This window comes from Xenopus laevis, chromosome 4S (genome assembly GCF_017654675.1).
Source record: "Xenopus laevis strain J_2021 chromosome 4S, Xenopus_laevis_v10.1, whole genome shotgun sequence".
Classification (NCBI taxonomy): domain Eukaryota; kingdom Metazoa; phylum Chordata; class Amphibia; order Anura; family Pipidae; genus Xenopus; species Xenopus laevis.
Genome location: NC_054378.1, coordinates 40,208,694 through 40,230,090, shown reverse-complemented (window position 1 = coordinate 40,230,090; position 21,397 = coordinate 40,208,694). Strand labels below are relative to the sequence as shown.

The 21,397-nt window shown below is 41.3% G+C and overlaps 1 protein-coding gene and 1 pseudogene across 2 annotated transcripts; one reads left to right on the top strand and one right to left on the bottom strand.

The window, feature by feature from the left end:
- Positions 1-1,957: 1,957 nt before the first annotated feature.
- Positions 1,958-15,222, bottom strand: cdt1.S (chromatin licensing and DNA replication factor 1 S homeolog). Of its 2 annotated transcripts, XM_018260503.2 has the most exons (10): positions 14,492-15,217; positions 10,050-10,190; positions 8,884-9,116; positions 6,940-7,134; positions 6,709-6,854; positions 6,494-6,597; positions 5,770-5,958; positions 4,480-4,623; positions 3,877-4,078; positions 1,958-3,558 (listed from the first exon to the last, which is right to left on the bottom strand). In XM_018260503.2, exons 1-10 carry the CDS (start codon positions 14,828-14,830, stop codon positions 3,395-3,397), a joined length of 1,857 nt encoding a protein of 618 aa, XP_018115992.1. In that variant the 5' UTR covers positions 14,831-15,217; the 3' UTR covers positions 1,958-3,394. The 2 variants fall into 2 exon arrangements, with proteins under 2 accessions (XP_018115992.1, XP_018115993.1); XM_018260504.2 differs by lacking the exon at positions 6,940-7,134 and having other exon boundaries at positions 14,492-15,222.
- A 3,074-nt stretch (positions 15,223-18,296) lies between these two features.
- Positions 18,297-20,244, top strand: LOC121393230 (annotated as a pseudogene).
- Positions 20,245-21,397: the final 1,153 nt, after the last annotated feature.

Below are 21,397 nucleotides of genomic sequence, written 5' to 3'. Positions count from 1 at the left end.
TGCTTTTCTCCTTGTCATGCAGAACACTCGGTGCTGAGCTTAGTGAAGCAGATTTATTTCACATTTTATACTTGTATAAAGGTTTCCCTTCCTCCTTTACCTCTATAAAATATTCATATGTGACTGGATTAAAACGCACGCAAATTATCAATCCATCAGCCTCTTCAGAGTAACTTTTTGTAGATAAAGGCACAAGTCATTTTGCAGGGAATAGAGTGAATGACATTAAATAATAAAGCTGCGTTCTGTTTACCCATTAGTCTAGTCATTGTGACACCTTGCATTATTCCTGTTATTTGTTATTGACTGCAGGCACCATGAATGTGGCATGTGAGCGGATGAAAAGAAGAAATGCGGAGATACTGGAGTGTTTAGTTTTAATAGAACTGAAATCTCTAGAAGGTGCACAGAAGCTAAAACCTTACCCGGTCCACCTGTTGCTACAGTATGACTAGGGAACAAGGTGCTGTGGAATCATGTCAAACTCTCCTTGCTCTCGACCAAAAAGTCTTCCAGGTTACATGTGTTAAAAGGAAAATAAATGTGACTTTTGTTTTTATCACTATATAAGCATGGAGCAATTGCATATTGCTGCTACAGATTTTATTTGCCTACCTCTTTAATATCTGAAAGGCAGTTAGAGAGGTGTGTGAACTTCTGTGCCAATCAGAAGAGAGCATTTTATTCCCCCCCCCACCCTTCCGGTTGTACGCTGTAACCAACTGCTGGACAAGAAGTGGTTATCTGCATTGACAGACAAGAGTGTTTTTGGAATTTTGACTCTTCTTTACAATTATTGGCAGTTCCTTATGGGGAATTTCAAGTTTTCCCAGGTAAATATATTGTTTATTTTTGAAATATGCTGGAATTGTTTTGTAATCTCACTTCTGTAACAAAGAAATAAGCAAATGTGTCTTAGATATGCCACACGTAAGACATTTATGGCAGAAATTTTGTAAAGTATGCGGCACAGATTCCCCCGTTCGGGACTCAAGATTTATTTTGATGCCTACAATAAAGTCTGTTGCCTTGTAGTTTCCCCATCATCCACAAATAATGTAAATAATAGTATAATATTGCTTTAATAAATGTTTAAATCACTTGCAAAACTGATTTTCTTCTCAAAAGGATAGCCAGATCCTAAAGCACATAGTACCCAAAGCAAAGCAAAAGTCTGGACTTCTCTGGGACCAGGAAGGCTTCTCCAGTTGAGTCTATCAGTAAATGAATCAAACTGCTGCAAAAGCCGACGGTTTTGCCGGTTCCCTTGATCACTTCCTCAGGGTGGCTGTGGTGACGATTTTCTCTAAAAAAAATCTAGTATAAGTGGCAGGCTCCCCTTCTGTGGAAGCAGCACATTACCTAGCCCTGTTAGCCAATTTCTGTAGGATGCAAAGCAATTGGAGTTCAAAAGGCAGCACAGTAAATCATCCAAATAAAGGCTTAAGAAACATTAATATTGGTATCCTCTCTATTATCTAAGCAATTACAAATTGGTTAAAACTATATTTCTAAATTTCAATTATACTGTACTAATACGTAAGCCTAGGGAATCTGCTGTGGTTTATCTGGAAACTAGTATTGATCAACCTGACCAGAAACCTGGGGGTTGGTGTGTCTGGGACAGCGCTACATTTCTAGCAGGTTGTGGGTCAGACTTGTGTTCGCACTCCCATTCCTCATTGTTACTTTATATACCCACGCATGCCTGTGACAAAGGGGTGGTCAAGGGCAATTGTCAACGCCACACATTACAGTAAACCCCTGCCATCACCTTGAGTGTCCTTCCTTGCTACCCAAACAATATCCAACTTGAAGCAAGCTACACCTGTAGAAGTGACCGCATATATGGCCACACTATATCTGTAAAAAACAACCAAAGACAAAAAAAAAAAAAAATTGTTTTGTCATCCATTGCTTTTCATTTACAAACCATTTTAATAAACAAGACCAAAACTTGATTGTAAAAAATGAGTTTACTCCAAAGGTAAAGACAATAAATTGCTTTGGAAAACAGGTATGGAGGGGGTGCAACTGTATAAACATTCTAGACATTCTGTAAAACAAAGCCCCATTATAATAGTCAAAAAGGTAAACATTGTTTGCATTAATGCTGACCAAACTATACATAGCATGTGTACACGTCAAGTGATATTTTGTTACTTGCTAGAGAAGCAATTTTGATAACAAAACCAGTCTTGTTCAGTTAGGTTTAGGGTTTGCATCTTGTTTCTATATATCGGCATTTCCAATTAAAGCTGGCCATAGACACAAAGACTTGATCGCACGAATCTTGGCTTCATATGATTTTTGGGCTGTGTGTGGAGAGTCCCGACATATTTCGTGCCATGGCGATCGGTCGTTCAGAAGATCTGACAGGTTAGAAAATTGGCTACCGATAATATCTCTGCATGTTGCTTTTGTCGGACATAACTTTCGTACAATTACTGTCAGGGGCAGAACATAGTCTGATCTGTTCTTTTACTACTTTATTTGATCTGAATGGTTAGTGGCAGGTCGGGAGATGGCACTGAACAATTGTTCGTTCAACATGAAGGTAAATCTGCATGTCTATGGAGACTGGTGGTCAGCACTCATGTTGCAGCAGCCTCTGCCATTTAGAGGCAGTCACAGTGGTAATTTTAATTAAATGAAGATAAGATGTTCCGCAGCATAAAATGTTATGTTACACTGTCACCAACAGCTGAAATACTGCCATTTTGGTACAAATACTTCAAAGAAACAAATATTCCATGCATTGAATCTCACTTGTGTTTAAAGTTTAATAGAAAAAAAAAAAAAAAAATTCAGCAGCACTCCAATAATTTGCATGATGTAATAGGGGGAGGCATGCAGATTAATGAATCACCTATCAATATTGATCTTTTAGCTGGAGAGGGGTCTTACAATTCAGCACCATACACTACCACAGCAAGTTGCGTCCATCATTATGCAAAGTGTTTTAACGTTTCTAAAATATTTAGGCACAATCCAAATATACCAGTATTGTCTGTAAATTAAATAGGGAGGCACCGAATCCACTATTTTGAGAAGGATACCGAACCCTAATTTGCATATGCTAATTAGGGGTGGGAAGGAAAAAACCTTTACTTCCTTGTTTTGTTACAAAAAGTCTCACAATTTCACTCTTGTCCCTAATTTGCCTATGCAAATCAGGATTTGGTTCGGCCAGGCAGAAGGATTTGGCCAAATCCGAATCCTGCTGAAAAAGGCCAAATATCGAACCGAATACTGGATTCAGTGCATCCTTAAAATTAAAGCACCTAATCACTTGATCCGAATACACCGATTGCCAACTGTAAATTGCACGTTTTGAAATTTTAAAACAAGACATCCATCCAGTGGAAAAAAAAAAATAATTAAAAAAAAAAAACTAGAGAGACTCTTCTTCCTTAGTTTTCTTAGCCAGTCGTTCAATAATAAGATTAAGGTCCATAGATTTGTTCAGTTTATAGTAAGTATCCTTTCTGATTGGATGAATGCTGAGCCAGTCAGGTAGGATCTCAGATAGCAAAGCAAGGTGTTTCTCCATCTCACCTATGAAAAACAAAAACAAATAATTATATAAACTTGGGGGGGGGGGGATAGGCCTATTAAAGTACAACTGGAGTAACAAAACCAATATACAGAATACTTTCAGTAGGTGCCTTTAATTCTTAGTCTAAAAGTAAATTTCCAAATCTGATTAGTTTCATTTTGAATTATGCAACAAGGACTACAATGGGAAAAAAAATACTGTTTGCTTAACAATGAGACCACTCAATATCCCTGTGATAGCTGCGCGCAATTAGATTTACAAAGATATACTTGGATAACATACACATTTAATGTCCCATAAGTGAAAATCCTTCTCACCTGGAGACATGGAAGAACGGTAGCTGGCTATAACCCGGTTGCAAGTGACCTCCACAGTCAAAGCTGGCTTCTTTTCAGCCACAAACACATTGCGCAGGATTCTAGCCAGTTCTGGTAGCCTGGACATCATGAGAAGACGCTCCTCTTGTTGAGGTCTGCGGGTCATTATGGCTTGCAGCTTTTGAGCCTCTTTAGCACGTATCTTTTTTGGCAAAAAAAAAAAAAAGTTAAGTTAATGCAAGGTGCTAACTGGGCAAAAAAAATCATATTGACCATAACTTCAAAAGTGCGAGGTCTTGGTAAAAAGAGACTCCAACCTAAACTTTCATTTAGGGGCAGATTTATCAAAATGTGAGATAAGAACTCACCACTATTCATTCCTATGGGATTTTTTAGAAGCAAATTTATCAATGGAGCTCACCATTTGATAAACATGCTTTTAAAATCCCATAGGAATGAAAAGAAATGGAGTGGGGTTTTTGTGGCTAGTTCTAAATTCATACTTTGATAAATCTGCCCCTTAATCTTTGTAAACTTGTTTAGTAGGTGCTCTTCATGTTCCACCTCCTAGAGATGTGGATTTAACCACAGAATCCAACCTACCCGTTCTAGCAGAGACTGTGATACTCCTTTAAGTGCATTTGACGTGGAAGTTGTTGCTGCAGGTTTTGTCTCATCGGATACATTTTTTGTTACCCCAGTATTCTCTGCTGTTTTCAGAGCCAGGTTTGCAAGGGCTTTTTCCATCTATAAGAGAACAATTTTGTAACAATAAGAAACCAACAGCTTTTCACAATGCAGGATGTTAGCTAATCCTCATACAGGTATGAGATTCATTCTCCAGAAACCCGCGATCCAGAAAGCTCTAAAGAATGGAAAGACTGTCTCCCATAGAACCCATTATAAGCTAACAATGCAACTTTGTCTTCAAACACAATGGCAATGCAATCGCAGACACAGAATGTGCCACTGATTTGCAATTACATCAACACAAATCCTACTCCTCTCTGGAGCTGCATGGCCACGAAAACAGTTAAAAACTGTAGCAAAGACTTACTACTGGGACAATTGCAAAAGTTTAGAGATTCGGTCCCCTGGGTGAATTGAGGTTCTATTGTAGTAAGCTATTCAGATGTTATAAGTCAATGGTGGCCCTGACCAGTATTAGGACCACAAAAGGCAGCTTGAGATAAATAACCATGCAACTATATCAATGTTACTGTGGTTCTTAAGACATTAACCTCTCATATAATAAAAGGTACTCATTTTGCCCAATGGCAACAAATAAGATGTCTGCTTTAACAGATGACATGTAAATGCTTCCTGTTGATTGGTTGCTATGGGTTACTGCTCCTGTGCAAACTCAGTCTTTAATACATAACCCCATAATTGTTTATCTAGCATCTTACTCCAATAAGCTATTCATATGATTTTATCTAGTAGATTTGAAAAAGCCTTCACCCTTCAACCTAAAATTCCTTTTGGCTGCATTCCCAAGAGCTTGGGTGGAATACAACACAGTGTTAAGCTGGCCATACATGGACCCGCTCATTAGGCGAGGTTGATCTTTGCCAATTTGGCCACACGCATGCTGGGCCAAAAGAGCTTATCCAATTGTTTGGCCCCAGGGCTAACAATGTCATCATAGCATGCAACTATGTATATCAGGACCACATGAACGTTCTGATGCATTAACTACCTACATGTGACTGGGTCAGTCGTTGGATGGCTCCATATACGGGTCAGGCAGATTAGTTGCCTATGCTAGTTAAGTCTAAAAGAGTTGCCATATATGGCCAGCTTTACTGTAAAAAAAATTTAGATTCTGACCAATAGCACAGAAAGTCGTTGTTACAAACGCACTAGAAGTAAGATAAAGCAAAAGCCACTTACCTTTGGTGTAATCAAGCCTCTAGCTTTGGACAACACCTCTTGAGCAGTTGTTAGTTTGTCCACCTGTGGTGGCAATGGAAGTTCAGCAGGCATTATATCAGGCACCTCATCAACATTAAAACGTGGATGCCATCGGGTTAATTTATCATCTGGCACAAGCATGGGAGGATTTAGGGATGCCAGGAAAACCTATATTACAGCACAAAATATTCCATGAAAAGACAAAGATGTTTATAAACAAAAACATATGATATTCATATTCTTATTAGTTTCCTTTTGTTTCCTACATATTAATGACACAATAAATCCCTTAGTGTTTGTCAGTCAGAATATGTATAATTATCAACAAATGACGAACAGGAACTGCAGAAGATTATCTAGAACCCACAAATATAACATTATTTCTTGGCAACAAATATCCTAACTTTAGTCTGTAGCCCTGTAGAGACATGAACAGCTTTTGACCTCTTTATATTAAACCCATCATTCTACACTGCTTATCCGTTATCTGTCGTTAGCACTTTTGCCATATTCAACTTGAATGGCTGCCCACACAGCAGCTAAATTATATAAACAATACTATATAATATTCTTTTATTACTGTTCCTTTAATCGGTAATCAGTTTCTATAAAGGAACTAGAACATGTATTTGTTCACTGCAAACAAAATCTAACTAGAAACAGAAGTGGTAAGTGCTAAAAAAAATAAAATAAAAATATGTACCTTGTGATGCTGTTTGACTATACTAATAAGACTTCGGTGAAACAGCTGCCTGCGCTCCAACAAACGTGATGCTGAAAGATGCAGACGCCCATTTAGCTTATCACCTGCAAGGAAAAGCATGTTAATATGAAATTAAAGTCACTATCTGGATATTAAGAAAATGAGTCTGTAAAACATGGGCAGCATCTAAATGCACAAATGGATCCACTACCCACCTTCATCGACTAATGGCTCTATAGTAAGCTGATAGTCTGTTTTCTTTACTCCATCCTTGAAGGTTGGAATGTTCTTTTCCTGTCTATATTTGTAGGCAGCTGGATACACAGTCTTTATCTGACCAACATTACGTTGTTCAAATTGCCTAGAGGTTCAAAAGATTGAATTATCAGTTTAATCAGTTAAAAAAAAATAAAATCTTAGCTTATCAAGTTATAATGTTTACTAACTTCCTCATCATGTCTTGAACTCCTTGTTTCACTTTGGAGAATGTAATAGTCTCTAAACGGTTAAAGAGCATTCCCACAATTGTGTCCATACTCCGGAACATCTCTGCAAGCACTTTATATTTATATGGCAAAGTCAGACCTGGAGCTGTATCTTGAGCAAGATTATGAAAACGTTGATAGGCTGGGGCCTTGTCACTAGAAAGAAATGAGGAGATAAATATAACATCCAGCCACTACGGCTGCAGTAGCCAAGACACCTTTTAAGTTTATTTTTGTATATTTTAGTGTTATTTTTAATAACAATCCGTGATTTTGGACCAGTATATTTTGGATCAGATAACCCCCACCCCATTAAATTTAATTACTCAGCTGGGCTTATCTGGAAAAGTTGCATAAACACTATTTGAACTTTTAAAAGTAAACATGTGTAACGGAACTCCTCAACTTGTTAAATATTATATTTTCCCAACAAAGTTTTGCTCAGTTACATTCCTCAGTGAAAACAGATGGCATTTAGAAGGTTTGTTCTCTGTGCTTTGTTTTACCTTGAAGATCAGTGCCAAAAATTGGATGGAACTTGTTATCCATAATGCTCAGGACCTAGGCTTTTGTGTAAATTGGATCACTACACCTTAAGTCCCCTAAAACATTTAAAACATTAAACCCAATAGGATTGTTTTTCTTTTATGATTCATTACAGCTTAGTTGGGATAAAATACAAGGTACTGTAGTATTATTATGACAAAAAACGTTTTAAAAATCGTAATTACTGGATTATACCGAGTCTAACTTCAAGTATGTCAGAGCTTTCTGGATAATGGATCCCATACCTGTACTATCAACTTGATTCAAATTTGGTTTTAACATAGGTTAAGAACACTGGTTAAACCAGAGCTGTGGATTCAGAAGCAATTTTGGGTATCTGGAGTCAGAGTGGCCAGAAATGTAGCGAGATGCCTTAACTTTAAAGGGATACTGTCATGGGGGGGGGGGGGAAAGTTTTTTTTTAAAGACGCATGAGTTAATAGTGCTGCTCCAGCAAAGTTTTGCACTGAAATCGGTTTCTCAAAAGAGCAAACAGATTTTTTTTATATTAAAATTTTGAAATCTCACATGGGGCTAGACTTACTGTCAGTTTCCCAGCTGCCCCCAGTCAGGTGACTTGTGCTCGGATAAGCTTCAGTCACTCTTTCCTGCAAGTTGGAGTGATATAAACCTCCTCCCTTGCCCGCCCAGCAGCCTAAGGCTAAGGCCACACTAGGCGATAGCGCCGCGATTTGACTCGCGGCGACTTTTCGCCGCAACTTTTAAGCCGCAATCGCTGGGGAAACTTTTGCGCTGGCGTCTATGGGGAATCGCGACAAATCGCCAGCGTAAAAACACACGCGGCGATCTTTTTTCTATTGTCGCTCGAAATCGCCTAGCGAGGCAATTTCGAGCGACAATAGAAAAAAGATCGCCGCGTGTGTTTTTACGCTGGCGATTCCCCATAGACGCCAGCGCAAAAGTTTCCCCAGCGATTGCGGCGAAAAGTCGCCGCGAGTCAAATCGCGGCGCTATCGCCTAGTGTGGCCTTAGCCTAACAAAAGAACAATGGGAAGGTAACCAGATAACAGCTCTAACACAATATAACAGCTGCCTGGTAGATATAAGAACAGCACTCAATAGTAAAAAGCCAAGTTCCACTGAGACACATTCAGCTACATTGAGTAAGAGAAACAGCCTGCCAAAAAGCAGTTCCATCCAAAAGTGCTGGCTCTTTCTGTAAGCACATGACCAGACAAAATGACCTGAGATGGCTGCCTTACAAATAAAAACTACACCATAAAAATCATGACAGAATCCCTTTAAATACAAACACTAATAATAATCAAATTAGATTTAAGAGTTTCTGATTTGGTCACTAGCAATAAATCGCATGCATTTCAATCCAATGAACCTCACCTTTCCTGGACAGGTTGCTCTGTAAGCTCATCGACCTGTGTTTCGATCTTTGTCTTGTCTGTCTTTACTCTGATCTTTGTATCTAATTCTTGAGCACGCTTGAGCCTTGCTTTCAAATCTGTGATAGTGACTTTGCCCTCTGAAGATGCAGCAGGAAGATTAACTTTTTGTGCCAGCTCCTGAATCCTCTGCAAACGGGACTTAAGTTCCAGGAGATTCTCCTTTGCTGGTGACTAATCAAAAGCAAGTGTATGAATGCACAAATTCATAAAAAAGGCTTTTAAAAATGTGAAAAAACTGAAATGTAAAATCAAATAAAGAAAAATCAACACAGAGCACCTAATGGGGTTGTTGACCTTTAAATTAAATGTTAGCATGTAGAGAAGGATATTCTGTGAATTTGCAATTGATGTTTTATCATTCATGGTTTGAGTTATTTAGCTTTTTACCCAGGAGCTCATCAGTTTGCATTTTCACCAATATGGTTGCTAGGGCCCAAATTCCCCTACCAACCATGAATTGATTCAAATAAGACTGCAATCTGTATAGGAGAAGGTGTGCATAGAAAGAGCAGTAATAAACAGTAGCAGTAACAATAAATGTGTAGTCTTACAGAGCATTTGGCTCTTCGAACAGGCAATTTTACAACTAAAGTTAACTTAAAAGGGGAACCCCCTTCTTTAGGGTTGTGGCACACGCTGCTATTCAGGAAGATTAGTCAGCCAGCGACAAATCGCCTCTTCGGGCGAATCTCGCCGCAATGCCTTCCCGCCGGCTAGAATGTAAACCAGTGGTGGGATGGCACACTGATCACTTTGGCTTTCTGAAGTCGCCCAAAGTTGCCTCACGAGGTAACTTCGGAAAGCCGAAGCAATCAGAGTGCCATACTGCCGGCGATTTACACTAGCTGACGGGTAGGCATTGCGGGGAGATTAGTTGCCTGAAGCCGATTTGTCGATGGGCAACATCTACCCGAATAGCAGCGTGTGCCACACCACCCTTACAAGCATTGAGAAAAGCAATTCACACACAACTAGTTTACTGAGCTCTGCAGCTGGCCTGTAGCTACCCACAACCAACCCCTATGCAGATATTCATGCTTTAACCTGAGCCTGCAAAGTGCCAGCATTACTAGCCGACAGCCATAGAAGCAAATCAAGTCATACCTTTGTCTCGGGTGTAGTTGGGTTTCTTGCAAGTTCCTTCATCTTTGGAGATAAAGATACGTTCACCATGTCCTTAATCTTCTTCCCAAGCGAACTAGGTATAACAGGTTCCAAAGCCAATTTGTTGCATGGACTAGAAATCTAAAGCAATATAAACGGAAGTGGGATTAGCCACCACAGGGGAGAGTCCTGCTTCAAGTTTGACCCTACACTCACCCCAATCCCACAACTGGGGCTCACCTGCCCATCACTACAAGGAGACTTTCCTCAAAGAATCCTCCTATGTAAGAAATTAACCGTGATCTGGGGCGAGATTAGAGAAAGCTACACATACTATTAATTGTAGATTGTAGAGAAATGATGCCCACTGCCTCATTATGAAAATGATAAATTGACTAAATTTATGGTTTAGGGCCCAGTGATCCCCAACCAGTAGCTCGTAAGCAACATGTTGCTCTCCAACCCCTTGGATGTTGTTCCCAGTGGCCTCAAAGCAGGAGCTTATTTTTGAATTCCAGGCTTGGAGGCAAGTTTTAGTTGTATAAAAAATAGATGTACTGCCAAACAGAGCCTCAATGTAGGTTGACAATCCATATAGGGGCTACCAAATGGCCAATCACATCACTTATTTGGCAGCCCAAAAACATTTTTCATGCTTATGTTGCTCCCCAACTCCTTTTACTTCTGAATGTTGCTCACGGGTTCAAAAGGTTGGGGATCCCTGGTTTAGGCAGTCATTATCCAAGATGAACCCAAGCCTCGGTCTTAAAACCATCTCTCCTCTTGCAACCCCCACCAAGATAAGCCAACTGCAGCTGCATGGTATAGACGCAAAAAAAAAAAAAAAAAAAAAAAAAAAAATCGCTTTAATTGTTTTCTAATGGTCTAACCCAGTGATTCCCAACCAGTGGCTCATGAGAAATCATGTTTATCACCAACTTGCATGTTGCTCAAAGTGGCCTTAAAACAGGTGTTTATTTTTTTAATTCTAGGCAAGTTTTTATTACATAAAAGCCCAGTGTAATGCTGGGCCAGACGTGTCGATTTTACGTTTAAAAAAAGCTGTCGGGCATAATACGCATAAGCTGCACTACCACTGAAACTAATGGAAAAAAACACTATGGCAATTCTCACAGGGCGTTTGCAAGCTGAAATCCGCCACAGGATGAAGTATTGGCGTTTTTTAGCAGAAATGCCAGTACGTCAATAAACTACCAAATCAAGACTATGGGATCTGCAAGTTTGAAACCACACGTTACGTAAAAACACAGCGTATTTTAAATATGGTGTCCAAATTCTCGCGAGATAAATGACATACGTTTTTACGGAAGTTGACGTAATTACTTTGTTTATGGATTATCATTCCTGCTCCATTTTGCATATAAAAAAAGTTTTTCTATTTCAAAATAACTTTTCTATTTCCAGCCAGGGGAATTATGGGGAATGAGAACAATGAGAAGTGCATGTTGGGAAAAGAAACCTACGTGCTAAACAACGCATGTTTACGGTCATATGTGGTTTTATTAAAAACACAATTTCTGGCCTTGCCCTAAACAGAGCCTCCTGTAGGCTGCAAGTACACTGGGCGAGGATTCAATGTGAATGAAAAATCCATGTAAAGTTCTGTGTAAAACATGCGGTGCTGTATAAATAAGAGAAAATTTAATTTCCTAGTTTACATAGCTCAGCAAACTAAGTAGGTGGCCAGTTTAAGGTATTGGAATTTGATATAGGTCTGCTCAGTAACTTTCATCATGCTCGTTAAGTAAGCTTGTACAGGTATGGGACCCATTATCTGGAAACCGGTCATCCAGCAAGCTCTAAATTACAGAAAGGACATCTACCATACATTCAATTTTATCTAAATAATCAAAGTTTTTAAAAATCATTTCCTTTTTCATTGTAATAAAATACCTTTTACATGGTCCAAACTAAGATATAATGAATCCTTATTGGGAGCAGAGTCAGCCTGTTGGGTTTAACGCGTACATAATTTTCTAGTAGGCTTAAGGTATGAAGATCCAAATTATGAAGAGATCCCTTATCTGGAAAGGCTGAGCATTCTGGATAACAAGTTCCATACCTGTACTTACATATCTCCGCTTTTTGTAAAGAACATTGGTACTTACAGATAGGTAGCATTTTACATAGGTTGTCATTAACACGAGCCCCTGCCCCAGTGGAATTTACCAGGCTCCTATACATTCACTCATTGGAGCGAGTTTAAAAGTGTTCACCTTCAAAAACGGTTTCCAGTTTAGTTGGTTTTGATAAGATCACCAGAAATAAAGACGTTTTGCAATCACTTTCTATTTGTGATAGTTATTAGAATGGAATGTAAATTAAATTTTTCACCTTCTAAAGAAGCTCTGGGAGGAGGGTTGCCGACTAACTGTTCTAAATTGATACATTTCTTATCTTTGTCCCTCCTGAACAGAATCCCTGAGTTTCATTACAGGACACGTGTTGGGTAAAAATGTTATCCTCAAAGGTGCGGGCCAATAGAGAAAAAATAAAACAAATAATATAGGGTAGTACTTATGAGTAAAATGTCCACATATACTCTAAAAGTTGTTCTAAGTGCTAAGTCCACACCCAAATGTTTTATTGCATGCCACCTTAATACATATGCATTCTGTGGAATACAATCCCCTATGAACAAAGGGTATTGAAAAGTAGAAATTTCATCCGTGGTGTCTTGTAGTGCAACAAGAGCCCACAATCCGATTTCCTAGCGAGTTTAGCAGGTGATCATACTTACAAGAAGTAAGTTAAATAAAGGCCTTAAGATTGGTAGGTGTCCTGGTTCGCTTATAATCTTCTTGTATCCTTAGTGCAGGGGTCCCCAACCTGTTTTACTCGTGAGCCACATGTAAGTGTAAAAAGAATTGGAGAGCAACACAAGCATGAAAAAAAGTTCCTGTGTGTGCCAAATAATCACTGTAATTGGATGATTGGTAGCCCCTATATGGAATGGCAGCCTACAGGAGGCTGTTTGGCAGTACACTTGGTTTTTATGCAACCAAAACGTGCCTCCAAGCCTGGAATTCAAAAATAAGCATCTGTTTTGATGGGAGCAACATCAAAGCAACATGTTGCTCGCGAGCTACTGGTTGGGGACCACTGCCTTAGTGGGTAAAATGCATATGTATTAAGGTGGCGTGCAACAAAACATTTGGGTGTGAATTTAACACTTAGAACAACTTTTAGAGTATATGTGGACATTTTACTCATAAGTACTACACTATATTGTCTGTTTTTTTCCCCTCAATGGTTACCTTTTAGGTATACAGCAATCCTATCTTGAAAAAAAAGTGTCTTTGAAGGGTGGAGGAGAGCCTTCTTTGACTGCTGGACTGGGGAGACACCATTCGTTTTAGAGGATTAATTAGTACAAAGTAACGGTAGTCAGCCAGCTCAGCAAAGTAGTCAGAGATCAGGAGGAGAGCTGGGGGGCTAGGCTTAAGGAGTTTATCCAAACCATTAGAAATCATGCAAAGTTTGCATATTTTTTAATTGATGTATATTGTAATCTTGCTTGAAATTGTGTTTACTTTTCAAAAAGCGTCAGTTATGTTCCCCTTTAAAAGGCAGCAGTTAGAATTGATCACAATTGTTGTAGTCAATGTTTCTCAGATGCTGCAGAGAAATGTATCAAGCAAATGTAGCAAATTGTAACAGTTCAGCATGCTACTGGATTACTGAACTACCAGCAGAAAGAATACCAAGGCACACAGGACAAATGCAAGAAAGCTGCCTTGCGTATTTATTGCAAAGTGCAACGTTTCGGGGTCACGCCCCTTTCTCTCGCTTGAGTGCAACCCCGAAACGTTGCACTTTGCAATAAACACGCAAGGCAGCTTGCTTGCATTTGTCCTGTGTGCCTTGGGATTCTTTCTGAAAGATTGTTTGTGAGGCGGCCGATCCTCTACCTTTGTGCACCAGGTATCGTTTCATTAATTAACAAAGGGTGTCCGGTAATAGTTTAACTATCACTGAACTACCAGACACACAAACATTAAACTTCAATTTTGGGGGGGGGGGGAGAAGATAAAAACACAAAATGGAAAGCAACTGAAATTAGTGTTTATTTGTTGTGAACAGTGTGAAACCAACTAAACTGAAAAGGTGAATGAGCAGCACATTAGACTGCCTGTTGCCATTTGGAGTAGAAAGAAAAGCACACACACACACACGTCTTACAAGAAGGCCAGTTTTGCACAATGCTTCCTGTGTAGTCTGCAGAGCCAGGTGAGGCCTACCTGTGACCTTTCCACCCAACCCCCCCAATTCTATAGCCACAATTCCCAGTAAGGTTAGGCCGCCATTACAATCCTATACGTGGAACAAACCATTCGCAGGCGAGTAGGAATACGCATATTTTGCTCTTTTACTCCAGTCGTCGTACACTGAAGCCCAAAGGAAGGAATTAATGGTCTTACCTGCTGTCCCACGCCTCCATTTTCCCCCTCTGGCAACTTGAGCTTCTTCCTCGCCGATTTGCCCTGCCTTTGTTCAGTCCGCAGCGGTTCCGAGTCAGAGTCTTGGCGCACTCGTTTCTTACTGCTAGGCCCAATACACGCCTGGGTCACTGAAGCAGAATTGCGTTCCGGTGTGCGGGGTGATTTCAGTAACACCTCGGTTTTCACAGTAGCTGTCCTACTACGAGTGCGGCGTGTTTCCAACACTTCTACCTTACGCCTCTTGGAGTTCTGTGCTGCGGAGCCCCGCTTACTTTGAGCGAAAAAATCGGTCACTCGCGTTTGCGCCATGTCTGCCATCCCTGAGTGCAATAGTATAAAGCAGCGGCGCGAAACCAGATGGGTTACTCGAACAACACGCACGTCACGCACACAATCGTTGCTGTGATTGGCTATTAGTTCGGAAGCTAAGGGAACTATTTACTTAGATTTCGCGGGCAATGGGATCACGTGATATGGATTTGGCTCGTCCCTTTTAGACTGAAGGAGGGGCTGTTGTGTTAAGACATGTGGTTGTAGAGGTCAGCCGGGCGGAGGGATCTGAAATAACTACGCACCGTGCATCTAAGGCAGTCAGTGAATCCAGTTATTCCACTACTCAACATTTCTCTGAACTGGCTATCATGGGACGTGGAAAGTCAAAACTGCTAGTTAGCTAAAGACCCTTACCCACACCACAAGCAGCCAGCTTTACTACCAAAGCCTTACAATAGTTATTTACAGGCAGGGCCGCCATCAGGGGGGACAAGCGTACCGGGCCCGGGCATGAAGGGGGGCCCGGCAGCGCTGCATTTTTTGAAGATCCGGGCCCCCCTTACGAGCACCCGAGCCGTACGTCCTCCCTCTGCGTTGCCGAATGCGGAAGTGCCGAAAAGCCGAAGCGCCGAAAAGACCCGAAGTCACGGAAAAAGCCGAAGTCACGAAGCGCCGAAAAGACCCGAAGTCACGAAAACAGCCGAAGCCGAAGTCCTGAAGCAGCGCAAAGACCCGAACTCACGAAAATAGCCGAAATTGAAGTCCTGAAGCGGTGAAAAGACCCGAAGTCACAAATTTTTTTTGGGGGCCCCAATTTGTTTTTTACTTATAAGGGGGCCCCTGCCGCCAATATTTGTTTATTTTTTAGTTTTTTTTACATTTTTTTTGTTGGGGCCCCAAGTTTTTTTCAACTTATAAGGGGGCCCCTGCCACCAATGTTTTTTTAAAAAAAAAGAAAAAAAATTTTTTTAAATTTTTTTTTTTTGGGGCCCCAATTTTTCATAAGGGGGCCCTGACCATCAATAGCTTTTTACAACTTGTGTGTGTGGGGGGGGGGTTACTTTTTTAGCGCTGATGTCTGTGTGGTCTTTTAACTGCGATGTGGAGTGGGCGGGATATGGGGTGGAGCTTGGTCGTCAGTGTGGGCGGGGCCCAGGGGGCCCCAAAAATTTTGTTGTACGGGGCCCCGTGATTTCTAATGGCGGCCCTGTTTACAGGACTGGTCTGGGAGTCAAAATAGGCCCTGCCATTTCAAGTACATAGATGCCCAAACAGCCCCCCACCAGCCCACTAAATAGCGACTTTCTATGACATCATTTGGCAGAACTAGGTTTGCCACCTTTTCTGGAAAAAAATACAGACCTTCCTATATATTTATCTTTTTTCCCTATTAATAACATTGGTCTCAACCATCATTTTTACCGGCCAGGTGGCAACCCTAGCCAGAACCCATAGATTGCCAGTCCGGTCCTTGTTATTTAGCAGGAACTTATTCTTCAACCAGTCACATAAAGTGCCAGGCAATGCCAGACAGCCACATTGCCCACCACCCCACGTGTGGACGTTAGAGTTGCCACCTGGCCGGTAAAAATTATGCTTGATGCCAATGTTATTAATAGGAAAAAACTGCAAGAATATAGGAAGGCCGGTATATTTTTCAGGAAAAGGTGGCAAGCAACCCTAGTGGACGTGGGCAAACGAGGGGCAATCTGGGGTGCAAACATTTCTAGGTCTAGCCTCCCCATGTAGTGCCTGTCCAGGTCTTGACTGGGAGTCAAAATAGGCCCTGTCATTCCAAGTACACAAAGGCCCAAACAGCCCCCTACCAGCCCACTTTATGGTAACTTTCTATGGAGCCATATAGCAGCCCCTCTGGCATTTGCCACAACCCACAGATTGCCAGGCCTGTGCCTGCAGCAACAATGGAGGATAACCAGTATTAGTGAACATGTTAATGTGCATTGGGTTGCGCAAATTTTACACCCTGGTTTGAGTGTCTTTAGTTTGCTGCTGTGTAATTCCCTGCACGAATGGACATGGTCATCCGCAGAAAATTTCCTCTTGAGTTCTAGTTACAGCTGGATACATACAGCAAAGCCTCCATTTTAGATACACTAATTTTAAGTTATTCCATACATTATACTATTTTTGTGGCCCCACCAATATCCATACCTCCCACCTGTCCCTTTTTAGGAGGGACAGTCCCTCTTTTGACAGCTCAACCCGCAGTCCCTCATTTGTACTGGAAAGTCCCTCTTTTCTCTGCACTGAACAGCCAGAAAAAGAAACAAAGTTTCTCACTTAATTGGCTTTTAGCAGAGAGCCCAGAATAACTAATAGGTGCAAATAAGATACTTTGTAACAATTTTGAGACACAAAAACACAGTTTAGATAAGGAGAAATATTTTCAAACTTTCATAACCTGCCAAATTTTGTAAAACAAACATGGTAATTAGGGGGTGTGGCCACAGAAAGGGGTGTGGTCAAAAAATTGCTGCGCTACATGCGGAAAAATTTTTTTTGTCCCTCTTTTTACTTCCAAAATGTTGGGAGGTATGAATATCTAATGCATGATACATTTCCCTGACTTTTTTCTGGTCCCCTGAAAAATGTAAAATGGGGTCGGGTTAACAACAGCAAAATGTTACTAACAGCATCTATGTTTATACATTCTATTTCAGTCTAGGGGAAAGCTGCTTTGTTCCCAGAGTGGCAGAAGGGTTAAAAGATAAGTCATCCAAAAATAAACAAGGTGGATACAGGACAGGAGAAGGGGATGAGGTGCAAAATATATATTATACTATTATAGATATTTCTATCTATACAGATATAGAGTGAGGCAGAGGGTTATTAGAGACAGAGAGGTGAAGTGTGGGGGTAACTCAACAGAATGAGAAGGGAAAGGATAAAAGAGGACAGTGAATAGAGTGAGGCCATGGATAGGCGGGGGATACAATGGAGCAGAGGGACAAGGAACTGTAGGGGTTAAAGTGGACCTGTCACCCAGACACAAAAATCTGTACAATAAAAGTCCTTTTCAAATTAAACATGAAATCCAATTTCTATTTTTTATTTAAGCATTCATAGCTGTTGTAAGCTCATTTAAAAATCTCAGCTGTCAATCAAATATTGTCTGCCCCTCCTCTATGCCCGTGGCATAGAGGCGGGGCAGACAATTACTTTCACTTTCAATTCAGCACTTCTTAGATGTCACTGCTCCCCACACATTCCCCCAGTTCTCTTTACCATATAACTGTGTGGCCAGGGCATGGGGATAGACATCAGGTCCCCCATTCTGGTGCACAAACAAAATTCTGAGATGATGCAAAGCTTGTCTTAATAACAGTGTCCTCAAAATGGCTGCTGCCTGCTTGCTATAATCATGAATTCCCAGACTGAAGGAAACAAGATTCAAATAATTTATATAGTGTAATTAAAGTTCATTTTCCTTGACTAATCTGATAAATTAGGATTTTGAATAATTTTTTTGGGTGACGGGTCCCCTTTAATGTGCTTTGTGGCAAATGCACTGGGAGAATGGTTGTAGGCAAAACCCACAGCCAACCTGTACCTATAAAATCCAATAATGAATGTAGTTACACAGCTATACACAGGTTCATTATAGTCTTTATAACTCACACACAGGGTTTGTCATTCCTTCTAAAAACACAGTTGCCCTTACACACATTAACATGAATAGTTAATATTACACACAGACATAGGTGCACACAAAGACACACACACATATAAACTGACATTCACACTCTAAATTTAACACAACAGATTCACACTCATCTGCCCTGGGAAAGATGCTGCTTCAACAGGAGAAGATTCTCTACTCTGATTCTCTCATTCCACACACAGTTGAGGAGCAGGAAGCATCTCACAGAGGGAAGGGGCGGAGCTAAATCCAGACTGCTGCTCTGAGCAATAGAATAGGCATTGGGATGGTCCATTATTAGAAGGGGTGCTGACGATAAAATGTAAGCCTGTTACAAGCTTATTGCAGGTTTTTAATGGTAATTTTAAGAAATGTGCATATAAAAAAAGAACAAATGAATGTTTATACATATGGCAAGAGAATATCCTTTATTATAAGGTACAAGTCCAGGGGGGGGCAAGTGCCCCCTCTTGCCCCTATCTGTGGATGTTCATGTTCGCATGGAAATATTTTCATATTCAAAAAACTTGTATTCATCTCCCCTGATGCTAAGTCAGATACCCAAAACCTAATTGAAGATTTGGGCATAAAATGAGGCACTAGAACTGCAGTTAAAGGTCAGTAATTGGCTTGAGTGATAGAAAGATTTACGTCAAGCTCTGTCCATGAGACACATCTCCAGCCAATCGGTGTAGAGCACATGCTGGAAAGAGACAGTTGCTGAGAGACGATTGAGGAGAGAGCAGCAATTGAGAGAGAGAGAGCGTTATGGAGAATTATATTAAAAAGCGAAAGAGATTAGCTATCCCTGAGTATGAGAGCAACCGGCAAGCGACCTGCAGCAGTGCAGTTGTACTGGATCCATGGAGCACCTTTGGAAACCTGATGCCAGATACACAGCAGACTTTCATGGATTATGGAGAAATGTGCTACATGTTCCATAAGAGCCTGGAAGAGGATAACGCACCTAACAACTTTTTAGGGAATCACAGCGACATCAATGAAACATCTTGGAGGGAAGTCATCACCACCATGATTGCTGCACACAGGGCCTTTAGACTGGACTTTGAGACCCTGTGTCTCGCTGTCAATTACCTGGAAAGTTTTCTGGCCTGCACTCCCCTAAAAGCTGCCAGCCTGAAGGTCATAGGTGCCACTTGTCTTTATTTGGCCTGCAAGGTAATGGAGAAGAGTCTCCCTAAAATATGTTTCTATTGCTGTTCTGTGAAGATGGATTCACAGCTCCCTTAATGTACTATTTAGAAAAATTGGTATTAAGGAGGTTGTGTTTCCGTCTAAGGGCTCCCACCATCAAGTATTTCCTGGAACACTTTTCCCTTAGAAGAGTGTCCTACAAGGAATGTCCAGCTGCCAAAATCAACAGAGCAGCCAATGCCTTCACTGCTGCTAGAGGCATTGCAGCACTGAGCATGACAAGGTATGGATTCCATTCCTACCCACCATCTCTCCTAGCTCAGTGCTGCCTTAGAGTTGCAGACCAAATATTGCAATATGACACCTGGAATAGAGTGCACCCTAGAGACTGTTCAGGCCCCTTATGGCAGGAGTGCATGGGTAAAATCACCCACCTGGTATCATCCAACAACATATTTTTGTGCAAGTTAACGCCAGGTGTGTTTCCAGAAAACTTTCCAGACTTGGTTCCACCACCAACCAAGAATCCCAGCAAAGCAAACACCTAGGAAAAGGCTCTTCCCAAAAGTCATCAGGAGATCAGTGGCAGTAACATGGAGAGGAAGCAGCTCATGGTGATTGGAGGCGGCAGCTGCGGCTTTGAGATCTGGTCATGCTCAGGATGTAGCAGGTAGGAGTATTGTGATGTTACATTTACCCTTAAATACACTAACAATAGCGGCAAATATCTATTATACACGCCTACATGCACACATTCTCATATAGTGTTGGCTCACTTCTGGTCTATGCCTCACTGAAAAACCAGTTCCTATATTCAATCCTATGTATAAGAGGAGACCGGTGCAGGCTGGAAAGGCAGTTGCTGATATTAGAGATGAACTGAGAAATTCTGACACATAACCCCAATAATTTCCATTTTCTCTATTTGTTACAGATATTTGTCAGGAGATCAGCCAGCAAGATAAACAGAGGAAGAACAGCACCCAGTGAACAGCATCTTCCCAATGTACCACCTACAGAGCACCCAGGATGTTTTCCAGCTGGCAGGGTGATATGACAGGGTGCTACACACACTTCCCATACATCCACACTCACAGCACCACACACATTACATTATACAGGCTGACAGATGTACACACATACATACATTCATATCCTGACACAGGACTATAGACAGACAGACAAACTCACATACAGACAGGACTGCTGTGACTGAATTATAACCCGACAGACTTATTTTCTCCCAGTACAGGTAGATTTACCATCAGATGGCATATATACATGGGCCTTACAGCCACTAGGAGGCCTCTGTATTCCTCTCCCGTCCATCTGTCGGGCTGCAGGTGCGGGGGTCTGCAGGCCACCGAGGAGGCAAATGGAACGGAGAGGAATGCAGAGGACACCAAGCGGCGGGAAAGCTCATGTGCATGCAGCCATATTCTTGTCCAGCAAGATCAGGGGCATTGATCCTGGGAGCAAATCCGATCGCCGTTAAGGGATCAGGAAGGAATTTTTCCCTCTAAGTGAAGCAGATTGGCCTAAGCAGTGGCATAACTAGACCCCTAAGGGCCCTGGTACAGAAATTTAAAACTGGGCCCCCCTACCCCCACGCATTGGGCTGGAATACAGAATTACTGTGTTGGGAGAGCAAGTAGTAGGGCGAGGATTAGCATTACAGGTGCTCGGTCAGCTCTATGTCCTGTTCTGTAAAGAGGGACTTGGTGGCATTGCGCAGAGGAGCCGTGTGCTGCCTACAGTGTTGTGCTGAATGGGAACAGCTATGTCACCGGCACTGC

Bases quoted from the DNA above. Each gene is read 5' to 3' on its own strand.
- cdt1.S (XM_018260503.2), bottom strand. From the start codon at position 14,830: ATGGCAGACATGGCGCAAACGCGAGTGACCGATTTTTTCGCTCAAAGT. The intron at 7,135-8,883 runs GTGAGGTTCATT...ATTTCTTTCTAG, and splicing joins GAGCAACCTGTCCAGGAAAG to TGACAAGGCCCCAGCCTATC. The intron at 6,598-6,708 runs GTGGGTAGTGGA...TTTTCCTTGCAG, and splicing joins AGAGCCATTAGTCGATGAAG to GTGATAAGCTAAATGGGCGT.